General features: G+C 37.7%; 1 protein-coding gene and 1 long non-coding RNA gene across 2 annotated transcripts; both read left to right on the top strand.

The window, feature by feature from the left end:
* Window positions 1-1,627: 1,627 nt before the first annotated feature.
* Window positions 1,628-8,963, top strand: LOC147423300 (uncharacterized). Its single transcript, XR_015186677.1, has 3 exons — window positions 1,628-1,705; window positions 6,748-6,869; window positions 7,183-8,963. It is a non-coding gene; the product is annotated as an uncharacterized LOC147423300 (long non-coding RNA).
* A 258-nt stretch (window positions 8,964-9,221) lies between these two features.
* On the top strand, window positions 9,222-14,719 carry LOC147423299 (uncharacterized). Its single transcript, XM_086501363.1, has 6 exons — window positions 9,222-12,884; window positions 12,991-13,141; window positions 13,252-13,373; window positions 13,442-13,520; window positions 14,292-14,394; window positions 14,497-14,719. Exons 2-6 carry the CDS (start codon window positions 13,076-13,078, stop codon window positions 14,568-14,570), a joined length of 444 nt encoding a protein of 147 aa, XP_086357489.1. The 5' UTR covers window positions 9,222-12,884; window positions 12,991-13,075; the 3' UTR covers window positions 14,571-14,719.
* The last annotated feature ends 290 nt before the right edge of the window (window positions 14,720-15,009 follow it).

Below are 15,009 nucleotides of genomic sequence, written 5' to 3'. Positions count from 1 at the left end.
CACTATACATAGGCATGTGCAAATTAAGGACTTTCATCGTCACCCTTGGGGAAAATCCAAAAAAAAAAACCTTCTATTGTCCTAGTCACTTTTCCTAAATGATTTCATCTTCTTTCTCTCTTCTATCCTAATAAGAAAATAAATGAGGCTCCCCTCTCCTTTCATTCCACTAATTCACATTTTTATTTTTTATAGATTTTTTAATTATATTTTTGTCTAAATACCATGACTAGCCCTAGCGCTAGCTTGTTTTTTAATCATGTGTAAATATTATAAATATAGAAGACCTCCTTCATTGAAAGTTTTTTCATAAACACTTGATATCCTTAGATCATGTTGTGGTGTGTGGAGAGCCCACTCTTTGAGCTATAAGGAGATTCCATAAAAAAGGACTTGCATCAAAGACTTTGAAAGAGCAGGAAATACATGTTTTTGCTGAATTTTTTGTCTCCCTTTTCAATCCAAAGTTGAAGAGGTCCTCAAAAAAAAAAAGCTATCTCATTATCTCAAAAACTTGTCAAATTTTTTGAGAATTTTTGAAGCTAGAACGATGAGATATGATTTTTTTTGTGGACCCTAGCCTGCCCACTTTTTCTCACAAGTCACCCCTAGCCTCCTCTCACCTCCCTTCACACATTCTACACACACTCACTCATCCCTCTCCACCCTTCACTCTAGCCTACAGATTCCATGGCCTCTCTCACCTTCTTCACCATTACCTAGCCCTCTCATATCCATATCTTTCATTTGCACCTCTACATGCATACACCCTCTCTATTTCTCTTACCATCTCTTGCCAAGTTACTAATTCCTCTTGCCCATTGGCAAAAGCCTAAAAATTCAGTGAATTAATAATTCTTAACATCTACAAATTGATATTTTCATCCACAAAGACCCACATGAAAATCACCATTGGCAGTGACATGAAGAATTAGAAGAAGATCAACTATCATTGTTTTTGAATGTCTACACAAAGATGAGTTCAAGCTTTCTTCAAAAACACCCAAACTCACAATAAAATTTTCACCCCCTTTCTCCACTCTTTTCAATCCATTTGTACATGTAACATTTGTATTAGTGATTACTAGCACTAATTACTAATCTAGTAACACAAATATCCATTGAAATAACCTTAAAAGGCACCTCACCTTTAAAAATGTACATATTAAAAAAAAAAATATATCTCTCTCTCTCTCTCTCTCTCTCTCTCTATATATATATATATATATATATATATATATATATATATTTATTTATTTATTTCATATTTATCTACTATCAATAATGCCCTTCTCTTGAGCCCACATCCACAACTCAAGCAGACAAAGAATGCCCACCATATTTTTCAAAAAAACCATAATCTCGATTTATAGCTTGTAAAGAGGAGTATCAATAAACTTAATGAGGGGTCTGCAACCTATAAATAGGCCCCACTCCTTGTAATTCATCACACATATAACACCCCAACACTTTATGCCCGAGGAGAGACTTAGGCGTATTAACCACTTTTTGAGGTTCACACTTGGTGTGAAGGAAGCTTTGATGCTACACGATGCAAGTGTGAGAGCATGAGTGTGATATCTTAAGACCAATATTGTAATACTCTTTCATCATCAATAAAGTTGAGGTTTGGTGCTTCAAAGGCTTGATTTGGATTTCAAATCTTTGTCTTTCCACTTGTGCAATGTGCTTTGGTGTATTCAAGGTGATTTGTATCTTATAGTTGTATCAATTAAGCTTGTTGTGAAATCATTTTTAGTGTATTTTCATGCCTAATTCTTGTCCATTGTAACAAGGGTTCCACAACTCTAACACAATGTGTGTGTGATGTCAATGATTAGCATTTACTAAGCATTGGTTTAAGCTCTGTGATAGCATCATAACAAACGACATTGCTTTGCAAGTAGCAAACCAAGTATTGCATAAGATCCATTCCTCTCTCTCTCTCTCTCTCTCTCTCTCTCTCTCTCTCTCTCTCTCGTGCTCTACATCTTTCTTGCTCCACTTGATTCGTGTGTTTGCATGAGTTTTCTTGTATTGATTTTTTTGTGCCTCTTCTTGATCGTGACAAAAACTCTTTTGCATCCTAGTTTGCATCCATAACTAGGTGGTGCCCCTTTTCTTGTTTGGGTTTGATTATGGGTTTGCTATTGTTTTTTGTGCTTGTGGTTTCCTCAAACCCAATTGAGTAGCTTGGGAACTTTGAGGAGTGTTTAGAGGTCGCTTCTCTTGTGGCCTGCCCCGGACCTCCTCAATTTTGGTGCCGCCACTGAGTAACAATTTTATATATATTGGTCTTTCCTATTGCATAAATGAATCATGAAAGTTTGTATGACCCCTTATTCTCTCTTGCAAGGCAAAATATACACATTATTGCTAGCAATAAGCTATCATTTCAATGTGTAATTTGTGGAATTTTAGGTCCTTGTAGGTTAGCCAAGGCATTAGTGAATATTTTTATCTTGCCTCTCATTTCATTTTAAATGTTTATATTTTTGTTCTATTTTAAGAATTAAGCTATGCATAGACCTTGGATAATGGACCAAGAATACAGATTTATCGTTTTCATTTGACACCACATATTAGGATAAACATTGCAATTTTCAACAAATATGGTGTTTATGCTTGACGTTCAAAGGGTAGGAAAAATTATTGCATCGCCATAAGTGTCATCTTGCCTCTTATTGACTATCATAGATCATTTGATGTGATTTTTTTAATTTTGTTTTAGAATAGATTGCAACCTATCAAACATTTTGTGTGTAAATCTTTTTTAAGATATAAAAAAAAGGAACGTGTTTTCACTTTGGAACTGTTTCAATGGAGTTCTGATGCCAAATGTCAAGATATTCTCTCTTTTTTAGAGATCCTAGTGAGCATTTTGAGCTATTTTTAGCAAATTTTAGAATGGCTTGCTACATAAAAAAGTAGGTAGTGATGGGGAATGCTTAGAAATGTTTGACGTGTTTCTGAGGAAAGATGCTAGTACTTGGTTCTCCTCTCTATTTGAGGATGTTAGGAGAAGCTATAAGGATATTTTGGATCACTTTAAGAGATTACTTTTTAACTCCCAAAACACTCAAAAACTAGGGCAAGACATTGTTTCCCACAAGCAAAAAGACATAGATGACTGCTATACCTCTACAAGAAGGAGTTTCTACATCTTTGGGCTATATAGGTAAGGAAAGAAGGAAAGATTCATAGAGGGTCTATTTTCCACACTCAAGATAAAAGTTGAGGCGAGTGTGCACGCCTCGACGAGGTCAATTAATAACTATGTGACTATCACATGAGTGCAGCAAAAGGGGTTATTATATTTTATTTTTCTCACAATTTCACATATAGAAGGGTATGTAAAAAAATTTGGTTAAAAAATTACATATCAAATAGGAAAAGGGTGTATTTAATTTATAAAGAATTTACAGATAAGGAGTTCTTATAAAAGAGTCCTTGAACGCACGTGATATACACAATTTATATATATTGACCCCCTTGAGGAGGCAGACGCTACCTTTGATGCTAACGAAACTAGGGTTTCCTTGAAGTATAGGAAACTAAAGTGCATTCAAGGAGAGATTCCGATAGAGGATCTTAAACATAAAGAGACAACAGAAGCATCAACTTCCAAGGAGATGCCCAATGCAATGAGCAACTCCAACCATTCATAGATTACTTAAGGACCTCTCTTCTTATGAAAGAAAAAAGAAACCTCAACTTTGATACCAATGTCAAAGAATCTAATACTTAACTTTAGATACAACAAAAATTAACTATGAAAGGAGAGAATTTTCCTTATAAGATAGATAGCAAGGATAACATAGGTTCTATCGAGCCAATTTCTTTACACAAATACACATTAGGAACACTTTAACCATGGATATAATTCAAAGAGAATAACCAATTAAGATTGACAACTCAATGAGGACCAGTCTCCCCTCCAAAAGGACTTGTATTATAATCCTCTCAAGAGAGAGCTTTGTTACAATACATGTTTGTGAACTTGTTGAGACTTGCTTGAATCAAGAAGATGGTGTCTTCAACATCCCATGGGATAACCCTCCTTCCCAAACGCTAAACACCTCAACAAGGAGAAAGGAACTACGGAGAAAGAAAAAGATGAAGGTGCATAGATTTATTTTTCAAGCAAGAGAATTGATACTCTATGTATACTTGCTCATGGTTAAGCTCTTAACATAGCTTAGTAATAGAATAGTAGAGATAGAGAATAAGAAACTTTCATGGACCTGGATTTGCATCCATAGCCAAGAGCTTAAGCATAGAGTCCATCTGTAGAGCTTCCTTGAGATAGGGAGAGAGAAAGAGAGAGAGCATGCTTTGCCAACTTGGCACTTGAGAGAATGTGTGAGAGGAAGAAGAGCCTCAAAAATGCAACAAGTCCTCTCTTATATAGCTATACAAGAGTGCAACTAGTCTTAAGTTAGAAAGCTTCACACTTGACCAATGAGGTGGGAACACCTCCTAATGCAACTCAAGCATGTTCCAACACTTGTCCCTCTTGACTTGCATGCTAGAACCCTTCTTGGGACTCATTTTGGCAAGTGGAGACACCACACACACTCAACACACTTGTTTAATTTCACACAAAGAAAGCATGTGCTATCTTGGACGTGTGGCCTCGTCAAGCTTAGTACACAAAGACTAGAGTCAACTTGAGGAAGGGTTGATCTAACCTTAGTCTTTAGCTTTTCCTTTTCATTTAATAAAAACCATAAAATTACCTTTTAATTAATTAGCTCGGGTGTAAGACCTTTGCACAAACCTTGGAGGCTGATGAAGCTGACATAGGGCTACAACCTACCTGCTAATTTATACCTGCTAAATTAGAATAAACTTTGGTAAAAATAAAACTCATCCTTCGGGCTTTAAAACTTTCTCCTCCTATGCAAAACCTTAGCATAGTGCTTTGGAGATGCCGCCAAGCTACTCCCAAGACTTGCTAAAACTAGATCTTCTAAATTTAGACATTTTGTGACAAGTTAGAATTTCCTCCTAAGGCTTCTCAGATTTCATACTTGGATTCTAAGGAGTTATTCTAATGACTTGAGCTTAGCACAATCACTTTCTATTTTTAGACTCCTATAATTGCTCTTGGTCATCTCTTTTGTCTAATATCTTTGATCAAGGTTGCCCGAGATATAATTATCCTTCCTTGACATGTACCTATTTGACTGAGATATATAGTTAGCAGTTACCCTTGCTCTTTTATGGACTTTTTGGTCCCAAAACCTTGACCAAGCTGGTCCATTAGCACTTTATCAATTTCACTTTTTCTCTTATTATTTTCCATGGACTTAAGGGGCCAATTCAAGTTGGAAGATACTTTTAGAAGATTAGAAATTAATATTCATGATATGGTGCTTCAAAGGCATGATTTGGATTTCAAATCTTTGTCCTTCCACTTGTGCAAGGTGCTTTGGTGAATTGAAGGTGATTTGTATCTTACAATTGTGTCAATTAAGCTTGTTGTAAAAGCATTTTTAGTGTGTTTTTATCCATGTCAAATTTAAAACCAACTAGACTAACTACTATATTAAGAAGTAAAGATCTTTTGTGATCTAAAGTGTTAAAACTAATTTCCTTATGTGATAAGCTATCAAAAGGTAGTGAATCCCTCTAGATGGATGTTGAAGTTCCAACAATTTTTAAAGTATCTTTTCATTTCAACTTTTTTGGTCATATAGATTCACAGAAATGTATCGCAAAGGTAAGAAAGCTACACATGTCCACATGTCCAAAACCACAAAACTCCTATTCTTGTCCAAGAAAAACATAGGTCTTTTTTCCAAGACATTTGATTTTAGAACACCTCTAGTCAAATGATGCACATGTATGTATGATATTACGTTTGTGTGTGTTTTGTGTGTGCAAGCCATTACTGCATGGGTGTTACACGAATGTTAAGTATATGTATGAAGGCATGTGTATTGTGTGTGCATGTGTGTGTGTGTGTACAAATAAGAAGAGGAGACCCAAATAACCTTTCTATCACTCAAATGTTACATATTGGTCATCCTAGTTTGCTCTTGAGTAATAGGTCTTGAACTCAAGAATTGTCAAATAGATCTATGAAGAGGTCTCTCATGATTTTTGCTATGACGTTAAAACTTCTCTTCTCTTATTCAAGGAATCCAAAAATCTAAGTGAGTACTCATCGCCAAATTTCTACCTAGGTAAAAGAGAGGGAACTTGTAGAGAATTTAGCTTCAGAGAGCTTGAATGAAAACCAACACTTACAAACAAGGAGAAAGAACCTCAACTTGCATGAAAAGTGGTGATTTTGCTTCTAAAATTGGTTGCAATGGGCTCTAGAGCATCTTTCACTTTTGTTTTAGAGGTTAAAAACAACTATATAGCAAGCCGAGAGCTTCCCTTTCACCATCACATGGCCTTGCTCTCTTCAGTAGTCTGCTTCTCACAAAAAATAGTGGGTTCACATTGTGAAGCCACCCCGATTTTTTAAAAAGCTAGCCTTTATTTTAGAACCTTAGCTTTATTTGGGGTTTTCCCACATAAAAGCTCAAAATCTTCACAAACTACAAACACTTTGTAAAAATGGTGATTGTGAGCCCTTGCATGTATCAAATGAATTTTTTAGTAGTTGAATTTTTTCCAAACCACAACTTTCAAGCTGTCGATTGATAGAAAGGAAAAAAAATAGGATCGAGGCTCAATTTCTTACCAACTTAAATTGATGATTTTTGAAGTATTTCTTGCCACTTAAATCAGGGCTGAAAGGAGTTTGTTGCCTACAAAGTTGTTGAATGCACACATACCAATCGGATCTTGATGAGCTCTCAATTTGATTACATCAATGAAAACCATTCTAATGTGGAGAATGCTCACTTGAGGTAAGTATTTTCTTTATTTTTCATCGTATTGGTTCACTTATTATTGTTGTTACTTGCACCATGGTGCACCTTCCCAAAGATCCTAGCATAGCCAAGCAATTTCAAAGGTTAGCATACGAATACATACACCCTGCAGTGAACTAGAAAGCAGTTTATTGCATGCATCAAACACTAAGCATAAAGACTGTGACAAAAAGAAAAATTAACCGAAAAACATTTTGTTTCAAAGATTTTGATGGCACGAAAGATGCTAGCATAGTACTTGCATGGGCGAGTCAATTGAATGACTATTTTTATGATGAGCATTTTCTAGGGCACAACATGGTGATGTTATTGCTAATCACCTCATTGGTAGTGCTGCTTTTTTGTGGAATGCCATGAAGCAACATGGAAACCATCCTTGTGCAAATACAGATCAAAAGCACGTGGATTGTGGGATCTTGCCAGGCAAAGTAGGATTAAGACTATGCAAGCATAAATAGACCGATTTTGGAACTATTTAATCCAATTGCACGTAGCTGAATATGCTAGTAGGAGGAATAAGAAGCAAAAATGAATTTTTGGTCTAGCACCAAAGCCAAGTGCATATGTGGATATATTCAATCATGAAAATATTGCAAAAGCAATTTTGTTTTCTCTCAACGTCGAGAAGAAGTATACATTGGCTTCCCTCCAATGGTTTTAAAGTGATTGATTAGGACAAAAAATTTCAAAATTCTTCGCGTTTTCATAGGTCCAAAGCTTTCATAAGACTATTTTTCTAGAGCATTTTTGGGCGAATGAATCGATGTTTCAACAACCACCTCCTTCTCATGCTCTTCCCCATGTCAATTTCAAACCCAAATCCAATGGAAAATCTCTCAAAAATTTCAAATGCTAGATGTGTCATCACTTTGATAATTTTGCTAATAGACGTCCTTTTTGAAGGGGGTCCAACAACAATAACCATAAACCATCCTGTAAATCACAAACACAACAAAGACAATAAGGTTCCATCTATCAACATGATAGAGCAAATTTCAGCTTTGATTATGCATATGACTCAAGATACGATGGTCATCAAAATCAAATTTAACCATGTAACTCTATTTCTCCTCACTCTTTACTTATGGTCAAAGGCACAATGCAAGGCACTGACATCATCATCTCTGGCTTGATGATATTTCTTCAAGTGGTACATCAGCCTTTACTTACTAAAATCACACATATATACAAGGTGAAAATATTGATAATCAAAGGTACAAACTACATGGTATTTATATGTTAGTTGGTATGTCATTTGGTGATGAATTTAACCCAGCATCAGTATTTGATTATCCTACATGCTCTCTCACATTCACACATACCAATCAGGCCCCATTCATTCGTTTCCAAGCAATCGTTGAATCACAAGAAGTTGCGCTTTTGTCTCACACATAAGCAATTTGTATGTAAGGAAAGAAGAACCTAGTTCTTGTTAATGATACATCCATCCATTGCACAGACATTAAAAATTTATTTCTTGTTGAATTTCAAAAAAATTTCGGATAATTTGTACCATTCTTTAGGCGGAAAGACCATAGGATTGACACGTAATTTAGGAGGAATTTATTTTATTTCAAGCATAAGCTTTGTGTGACAACCTTTTTGTCTTATGATCATAAATGTTGTGGAAGTGTGTTAAGTTCCTATTCCCTTGATCATTGAACACATGAAGAAGAAGAAGAATAAATCTTCTCTCTTCTCTCCCTTTGCTCACTCCTTGATTGCCAAGCTTGTGCCAAAACTGCTCAGAGCTCCCTTGAAGCTTTTCTTGAAGCTCTCACCAAGCTCGCTCCCAAGAGCGTCCAGAAGCAAAGAAGATGGTGAAGAAAACAACGATGAAGAAGGCCTTGATTCCCCCCTCTTGCTTGCTCCTCACCCTCCTTCAAAACGCTTGTCAGAACTGCTCCCACAAAAAAAAACAATGCCAAAAAACTCCCCTTTCGTGTTTTTTCCTCCCCACAATAGCCCCAAAAATTGCATATAAAAAAGGTTTTTCTTTTCCCCCCCTTTAGCACTCGACTTCCCATGAAACTAGCCAACCACTTTTTATGCAACATCCTCTTGGACAACCTTCTTTCCACACACAAAATTCCCTCTTCTCTCTCTCTCTCTCTCTCTCTCTCTCTCTCTCTCTCTCTCTCTCTCATATAAGTGCCCCCCCCCCCCCCCCCCCCCACCCCGACAATCATGACACCATGTTTGTCCCCTTGGGAAGGGTACAAGTTGCCTTCAATAAAAATAGTCGGGCCCCTTGGGACCCTAGAGGTGGACCCCCCCCCCCCCCCGCCTCGACGGCCCAGCCCCACAAGTGGCTTCCACCTGGGCCACCGTTGGGGCAACGGCTTTGCCACACATGGCAAAAACTACCACCACTTCTCATGTACGTAACGCTCATGGCAACAACACCATAGATGTAGGCAAGAATCTCTCTCCCACGCCTTGATGGTTTGGGGGGGGGGGAGTAAGCTTCACTGTATGTACTATGAGCTCTCTTAAAAGTCCCTTGCATTTTTTGCACTCACATGGTAGTAATGGGAGAGAAGCCCTCATTTGAGGTCTCCCAAGGCCCCCAAAGTACTTTGCAAAAGTGACTTGAAAATTTTAAAATTTTGACCTCGTTTGATGCTCAGTTAAAGCTCTAAATTTTTTTGTAAGTTCGTGAATTTGTCAACACACCAAAATCAATCTTTGGTCCACAAATGGGTGCATCCATCCCCCCTCAATTTCTAGTTACCCCATCCAGTGAAGCTGAGAAACCACGAATCCCATGCATGTAATAACTAAACTAAACATAAGTTGGTGGATTTGAGCCATATTTGTATGATGTAAAGCATGATCAGATTCTTGACTGCCAAGACTCCTAGAACATCAATCTGGCTCATTAATCAACAAAAATTCTACACCACCAATTCAATTTGCATTCAATCAAAACCTCTACAAAGCCATAACTTGGACAAATGACGTCCCATCTTGGCATTGTAAGGTGCATATTGTAGCTCATAATAGAGGCTATCCATAAAAATCTTGTAGTGAGCTGAATCTGATCACCTAGCACGCATCCCAAATCAATAAAAAAACTATAGACCTACCCTCAAAAACCTTAAAGCTCTCATAACTTCCTCTTTCGGACTACCTATCAACAAGCCATAAAGACCAGCTTGGAGATCATGTTGAGCAATACATTTTCAGCCCATGAATTTGGATTTTGGCAACTTCCATACATCCTGGCTCACAAGCGTCAAAACGCACCAAATGGCCCCAAAATCCACATTTAGCATACATTCCAACAATTTGATGTCATAATAGAATCTCAGCATAAACCATAAGGTACTCAAAATCCCAAAATATATTCAAATCCTAGTCTTTCACATCATTCCTACAAAGTGGCACCACATCCACCCCCTCTAATACTTAACATCCTCCAGCATGTACAAACTTTTCAAACTCATCTATATCAACATTTTCATTAGAAAAGCCACCAACGGCATCCAAATTTTGGTCTTCAAGGACGTTCAATCTTTCATCTTCAATTTGAAGCTCTGTACACCGCGTTTTATATAGTTTGATGCGCTTACCAACAATGGGAACCTTCAACTCCATGCCATCCATTTCACATTGTTGGTAAGCGCATCACAATATTAAAACGAGGGAAACCATACAGAGATAGCAGAACATGAAGCTTAGCATTGCCATTTGGTGCTCTTCTGAATTACACAAATAGGGATCCATGAGGCATCTTTCACGTGTTTGAAGGTAAGCTTTGCAACTCTCTTGAGTTCTATAGTGAAGAGTGTTGAGTTGTCTCTAAATTGCCCTTGGAAAAGAACTTCATTCCTTTGTACCCAACATGACCACAAATATTCCATCCTCCACAAGTGCCACAAGGGGATGTCAAGCCTGTAGCATTCTCCCAACAATATTTCCTTAAAGGTAAAAGGTTAGGGATGAAGCCCATGCAGCAGAGATAAAGAGATTGTAACTTCTTGGTATTGGCTAGATAATCCATAAAGATGTGTTGCAGGTCCTCCTTACCATCACACCTTTTGCATCTGCCATCCCCAATATTGGCCTTCAGAGCCCTCTCACTAGTCTAGATACCTTGATGTGTTATGGTCCAAGCCAAGAAACTATGCTTTATGGGGAAGGAAAAACTCTAGATGCACTTAAACATGTAGCTCCTTTGCTTGGAGCTCTTAGCCCTTATTTCCTTGGCTATTCTTTTATGATTAGTTAGGGTCTTTTGAACTTGATATACAGCTAATTCCCAGGCTTTAACTGGGGATTTATGATCAATAAAAACGTGCATGATGCATTTGATTTTTTCTTTAATGCAGTTAATGCTCACCAATGATTAATCTAAATGGGGCCAACCGGCTTTATAAGTAGAATCAGACCTTAACAGATAAAAAATGACAGGTTTATGGTCAGACACAAGCAGGGAGACATCAACAGTTCATTTAACCAACCAATGAACTTGCAATACATTTACTGCTATGTACACTCTATCTAGCCTTGCAGCCCTCCTCTCTATATGGTAGGCCGTTAAATGGAGGGGATCGACAGTGGGGCTTTCCAGGGCTGTTGGATTATGCAACAGGTAAATTTGGGTGTGGTAAAGGGGGCAACATGGGAATTGAGGTGCCACTGATAGTTGTGCAATCAAATAACGACGAGATAAATTTGGGATGCGCAAGGGGGTGACATTGGGTCTACGCCAGGGCATCAACGCGATGCCATAGCCCTGCAATGTGGCCTTCGTTTGCTAGCGCCCTTAAGTCCTGCTCTCTTGCCATAGCTCTGAGCTGCCTGCGATGCTCTTTTCCACTTCATCAAGCATAGGCATTGCATTCACAAGGCAACTTGAATTTACCTGAGTTTCCCCTCCTCTATTCCCTCCTATGGCCCATAGCTCCTACTTCCTTGCACTCCTAAATTTCCCTCGCTGCACCTTCACTGCCTCATTCAAGCCTTCTCAAGCTTTGCCTTCGCTTAAGGTTGAGCATGGGAAAGAGGCTCATTTAAAAATCAAAAGGCAGGGTCACGTGCTGTGAGGAGAGGAGGGCTGCATGAGAGGGAGCCGGTGGAATAGAGAAGGATTGGGCGGAATGGACCGTGGATTGCATTGAAGCCGTTGTCAAGTTCAACCTTAAGTGTGCTTGTCAAAAAATATCCAAATTGCAAGACCATGCAATGCTCCACGACGGTCTCACTCGAGCATGTGCTTACAAAAAGCCTCAGTACCCTCAAAGATTGGAGCTATGAAGATGGCATCAAAGGGGACGTCTAATCATGCTTGTAAAGCAAAATGAAGCCTCATGAAGAGGAGAGGGCGACAATGAGATGTTGATGCATATGAAACGGAGATCATGGTATGATCAACACACCGCTTCTTCAATCTACATTTGTGAGAAAAGGAACTTTGTGAAATATGATGTAATTAAATTGATCCTTTTTTGGTTTTGTGTATTGGATAGAGAGAGAGAGAGAGAGAGTAGGATATGAGAATGCCTATTAATGTCTAGGCAAAGCAACTCTTCATTGAGGAGTTTAGGGAAAGAGATGGCGCTTGTCCGCTATTGTTGAGTATACAAAACCTATCCAAAGTGGAATAGAGCATGGAAGAAATGCGTTGACCTTATCCACCATATCAAAGAGTGTCATGGTCTTATCGTTGACGTTCCTCGTAGAGCTGCGGGGAGACCAAATGGTAGTCAAAAGCCCGAATTGGCTAATGGATCACGGTCCCATAGGTAAGCCAAAGCACGGTTTCAAAGCATTGAGACTCGCATAAAACTTGACCAAAAGAAGCATTTAAATTATCTCAATGCAAATGGTGAGAAGAGATGGTGCTTAAGCTCTTCCTTCCAAAAGATGCCATACGAAGAATGGTTTGCCAACCATGTGCAAGAGGAAATGACAAAGTGGGAGAGTGACATGTCAACTTGAGTTGTGAAGATGAAAACAAATACTGCAAAAGGATACGAGAGGATGGTAAGAGATGCTTTCATTCTCTGCTTCAATGCTTTCATAATTGTATCTTATGTATAAAATTCTAAGTTTAAGATTGTTTGCATGCTTAAATGTCTCTCTACTCAAGAAAATACAAGAATAACAAACATGAGGAAGAAGAAGTCTTAGAAAAGGAAATGGATTAAGAACATGAGGATAATGCTACTAAGAGTATGGAGAGTGAAGATGAATATACATCACAAATGGAGGATGAGGAACATCCCCAAACCATATCTCCGGTAATTTGCTAAGTTTTGGTTGCTTTATTACTTTGTACCTATGAACTGTCACGGCTTTATTTTCAATTTTTAGCATTTTTGTTTTGTTTTCTTTCTATCCTATTAAGCAGAATGAGGTGATTATGTCGCCAATGAAAAATGGTAAAGGCAAAATCCAAACACATATAGACATTTCTTCTCCAAGTGGGACTACTTATGTGCATGACCGCTTGATGGGCTCAAACACGCCAAGGTACGCCCTCTTTCATAAGGGTTCATTTCTTTTTTGACATAGTATGTAATGAGTGACCTATGTTATAGATCTTCTAAGGGCATCCCCATCCAATTGTGCTCATCAAGATATGGACCAGAGATATCATATGATATGCTAAACTTGCAAGTAAAATTACGAGCAAGAGGGCAAGTTCACGTGCATTGAATTTCTTTGTCATGTAAGTGTTTCTTGTTAGAGTTGATTTTTGTTTGAATGGTTTGTAGATATGTAGCATAATAAGGCCATGACTTTGTAGGTAGATTGAGCATATTTTTGAAGAGGAGGCTCTCAATCATGTTTGATTCATTGATAGCTTGTGGTTGCCTTTTGTTCAAACCTTGCCTAGTGAGAGGACAATGCAAAACTACTTTGGCAGAGTTGACCTTTCCAATCGCATGTTCACTTTTTTTTTCAATTATGGATGAGTATGGAGATGCTAGTAATGTATGATTTTTTCTTATGTATTTACCATATCTTTTACATATATTGTGCAAATGTCTTTTGGCAGAGGCCATTGGATGTTTGCTGTATTTTTCAGTTTCCATGTACGGCATGTGTCTCGCTTACAAAAAGACAAAAGTGAAATTTTATTCTTTCTCTCTTTCCTTGCAAGAAATTGATCGATACATTATACCCTTGAAGAGGTATGTGCAGTTCTCCTCTACTTTGTTGTGGTGTCGGTTTTTTATTTGAATAAGATAGTGATATCTTTGTGCTTTCAAATTTTTGCAATATTTTGGAGCTTATACATCGCATCAAGTTCTTAGAAAAGAGCTTTTAGATTTGGAAAATTGTCATGTTAGAACAATGGAGGTATATATGGTATTGTATTGAGAAAAAATTTGATGGTTTGGCTTTTATACATGTTTTGTACATGGCATTTTTCTTTTTGTTTAGATGCCATGGCAAGAAAATACTAAGTATTGTGGATACTATATCATGCTTGTTATGAAGTTATTGATCAAAGGTGGTGTGAATAACCCGCACACCAAAAAAGTGGGTAAGTAAATCGTGAGCTTGTGCTTTTGGTGATACTTATTACTAGAATGGATTATGATTCTAAAATGTGTCAATCACTTTAAAATTTTGCATCTCACTTTAGGATGGTTCTCTCATGCGACCTTGGAGACGCTCAAGGTGGAGCTTAGTGCCTCGACACATCGTGATGCTTCATAGATCACCTAGCTATTAGCAAGTTGTGGCAATGATCTATGGTTTTTTTGCTTTGATGAACAAAAATTCAAGACCATATATATTTTTTGAGGGATATGCGTATGTTTATGCGTCTTTTCGAGAAATATATGCATATTTATGCGTCTTTTTTGTGTGACTACATTCAAGGAGTATAATTGAGAAGATTTGGTTTGTTCTATGGTTTATGCTTTGTTCTACGGTTGATGCTTACTCACGTACATAGTAGACCCTTGTGACTAATATACATGTATGTTATGTACTCGTCTCATAGACGTAGACATGATGTACTTTACAATCTTGATGTACATCAACTTTTTGTTATATGACATGATGTACTTTACAATTTTGCCATCATCAACTTGTCGTGAGGAGATTGCTCAAAAGGACCAATATATTGTTTTGACTTGCCTCAACTCACTAC

This window comes from Adiantum capillus-veneris, chromosome 26 (genome assembly GCF_014529385.1).
Source record: "Adiantum capillus-veneris isolate H3 chromosome 26, ASM1452938v2, whole genome shotgun sequence".
NCBI classification, from domain to species: domain Eukaryota; kingdom Viridiplantae; phylum Streptophyta; class Polypodiopsida; order Polypodiales; family Pteridaceae; genus Adiantum; species Adiantum capillus-veneris.
This window is presented reverse-complemented; position numbering and strand designations above follow the sequence as displayed.

Coding starts and splice junctions, on each gene's coding strand:
- LOC147423299 (XM_086501363.1), top strand. CDS start 13,076: ATGGAGAGTGAAGATGAATATACATCACAAATGGAGGATGAGGAACAT. Junction 13,521..14,291: donor ATGATATGCTAAACTTGCAA/GTAAAATTACGA, acceptor CTTTTTGTTTAG/ATGCCATGGCAAGAAAATAC. Junction 14,395..14,496: donor CCCGCACACCAAAAAAGTGG/GTAAGTAAATCG, acceptor ATCTCACTTTAG/GATGGTTCTCTCATGCGACC.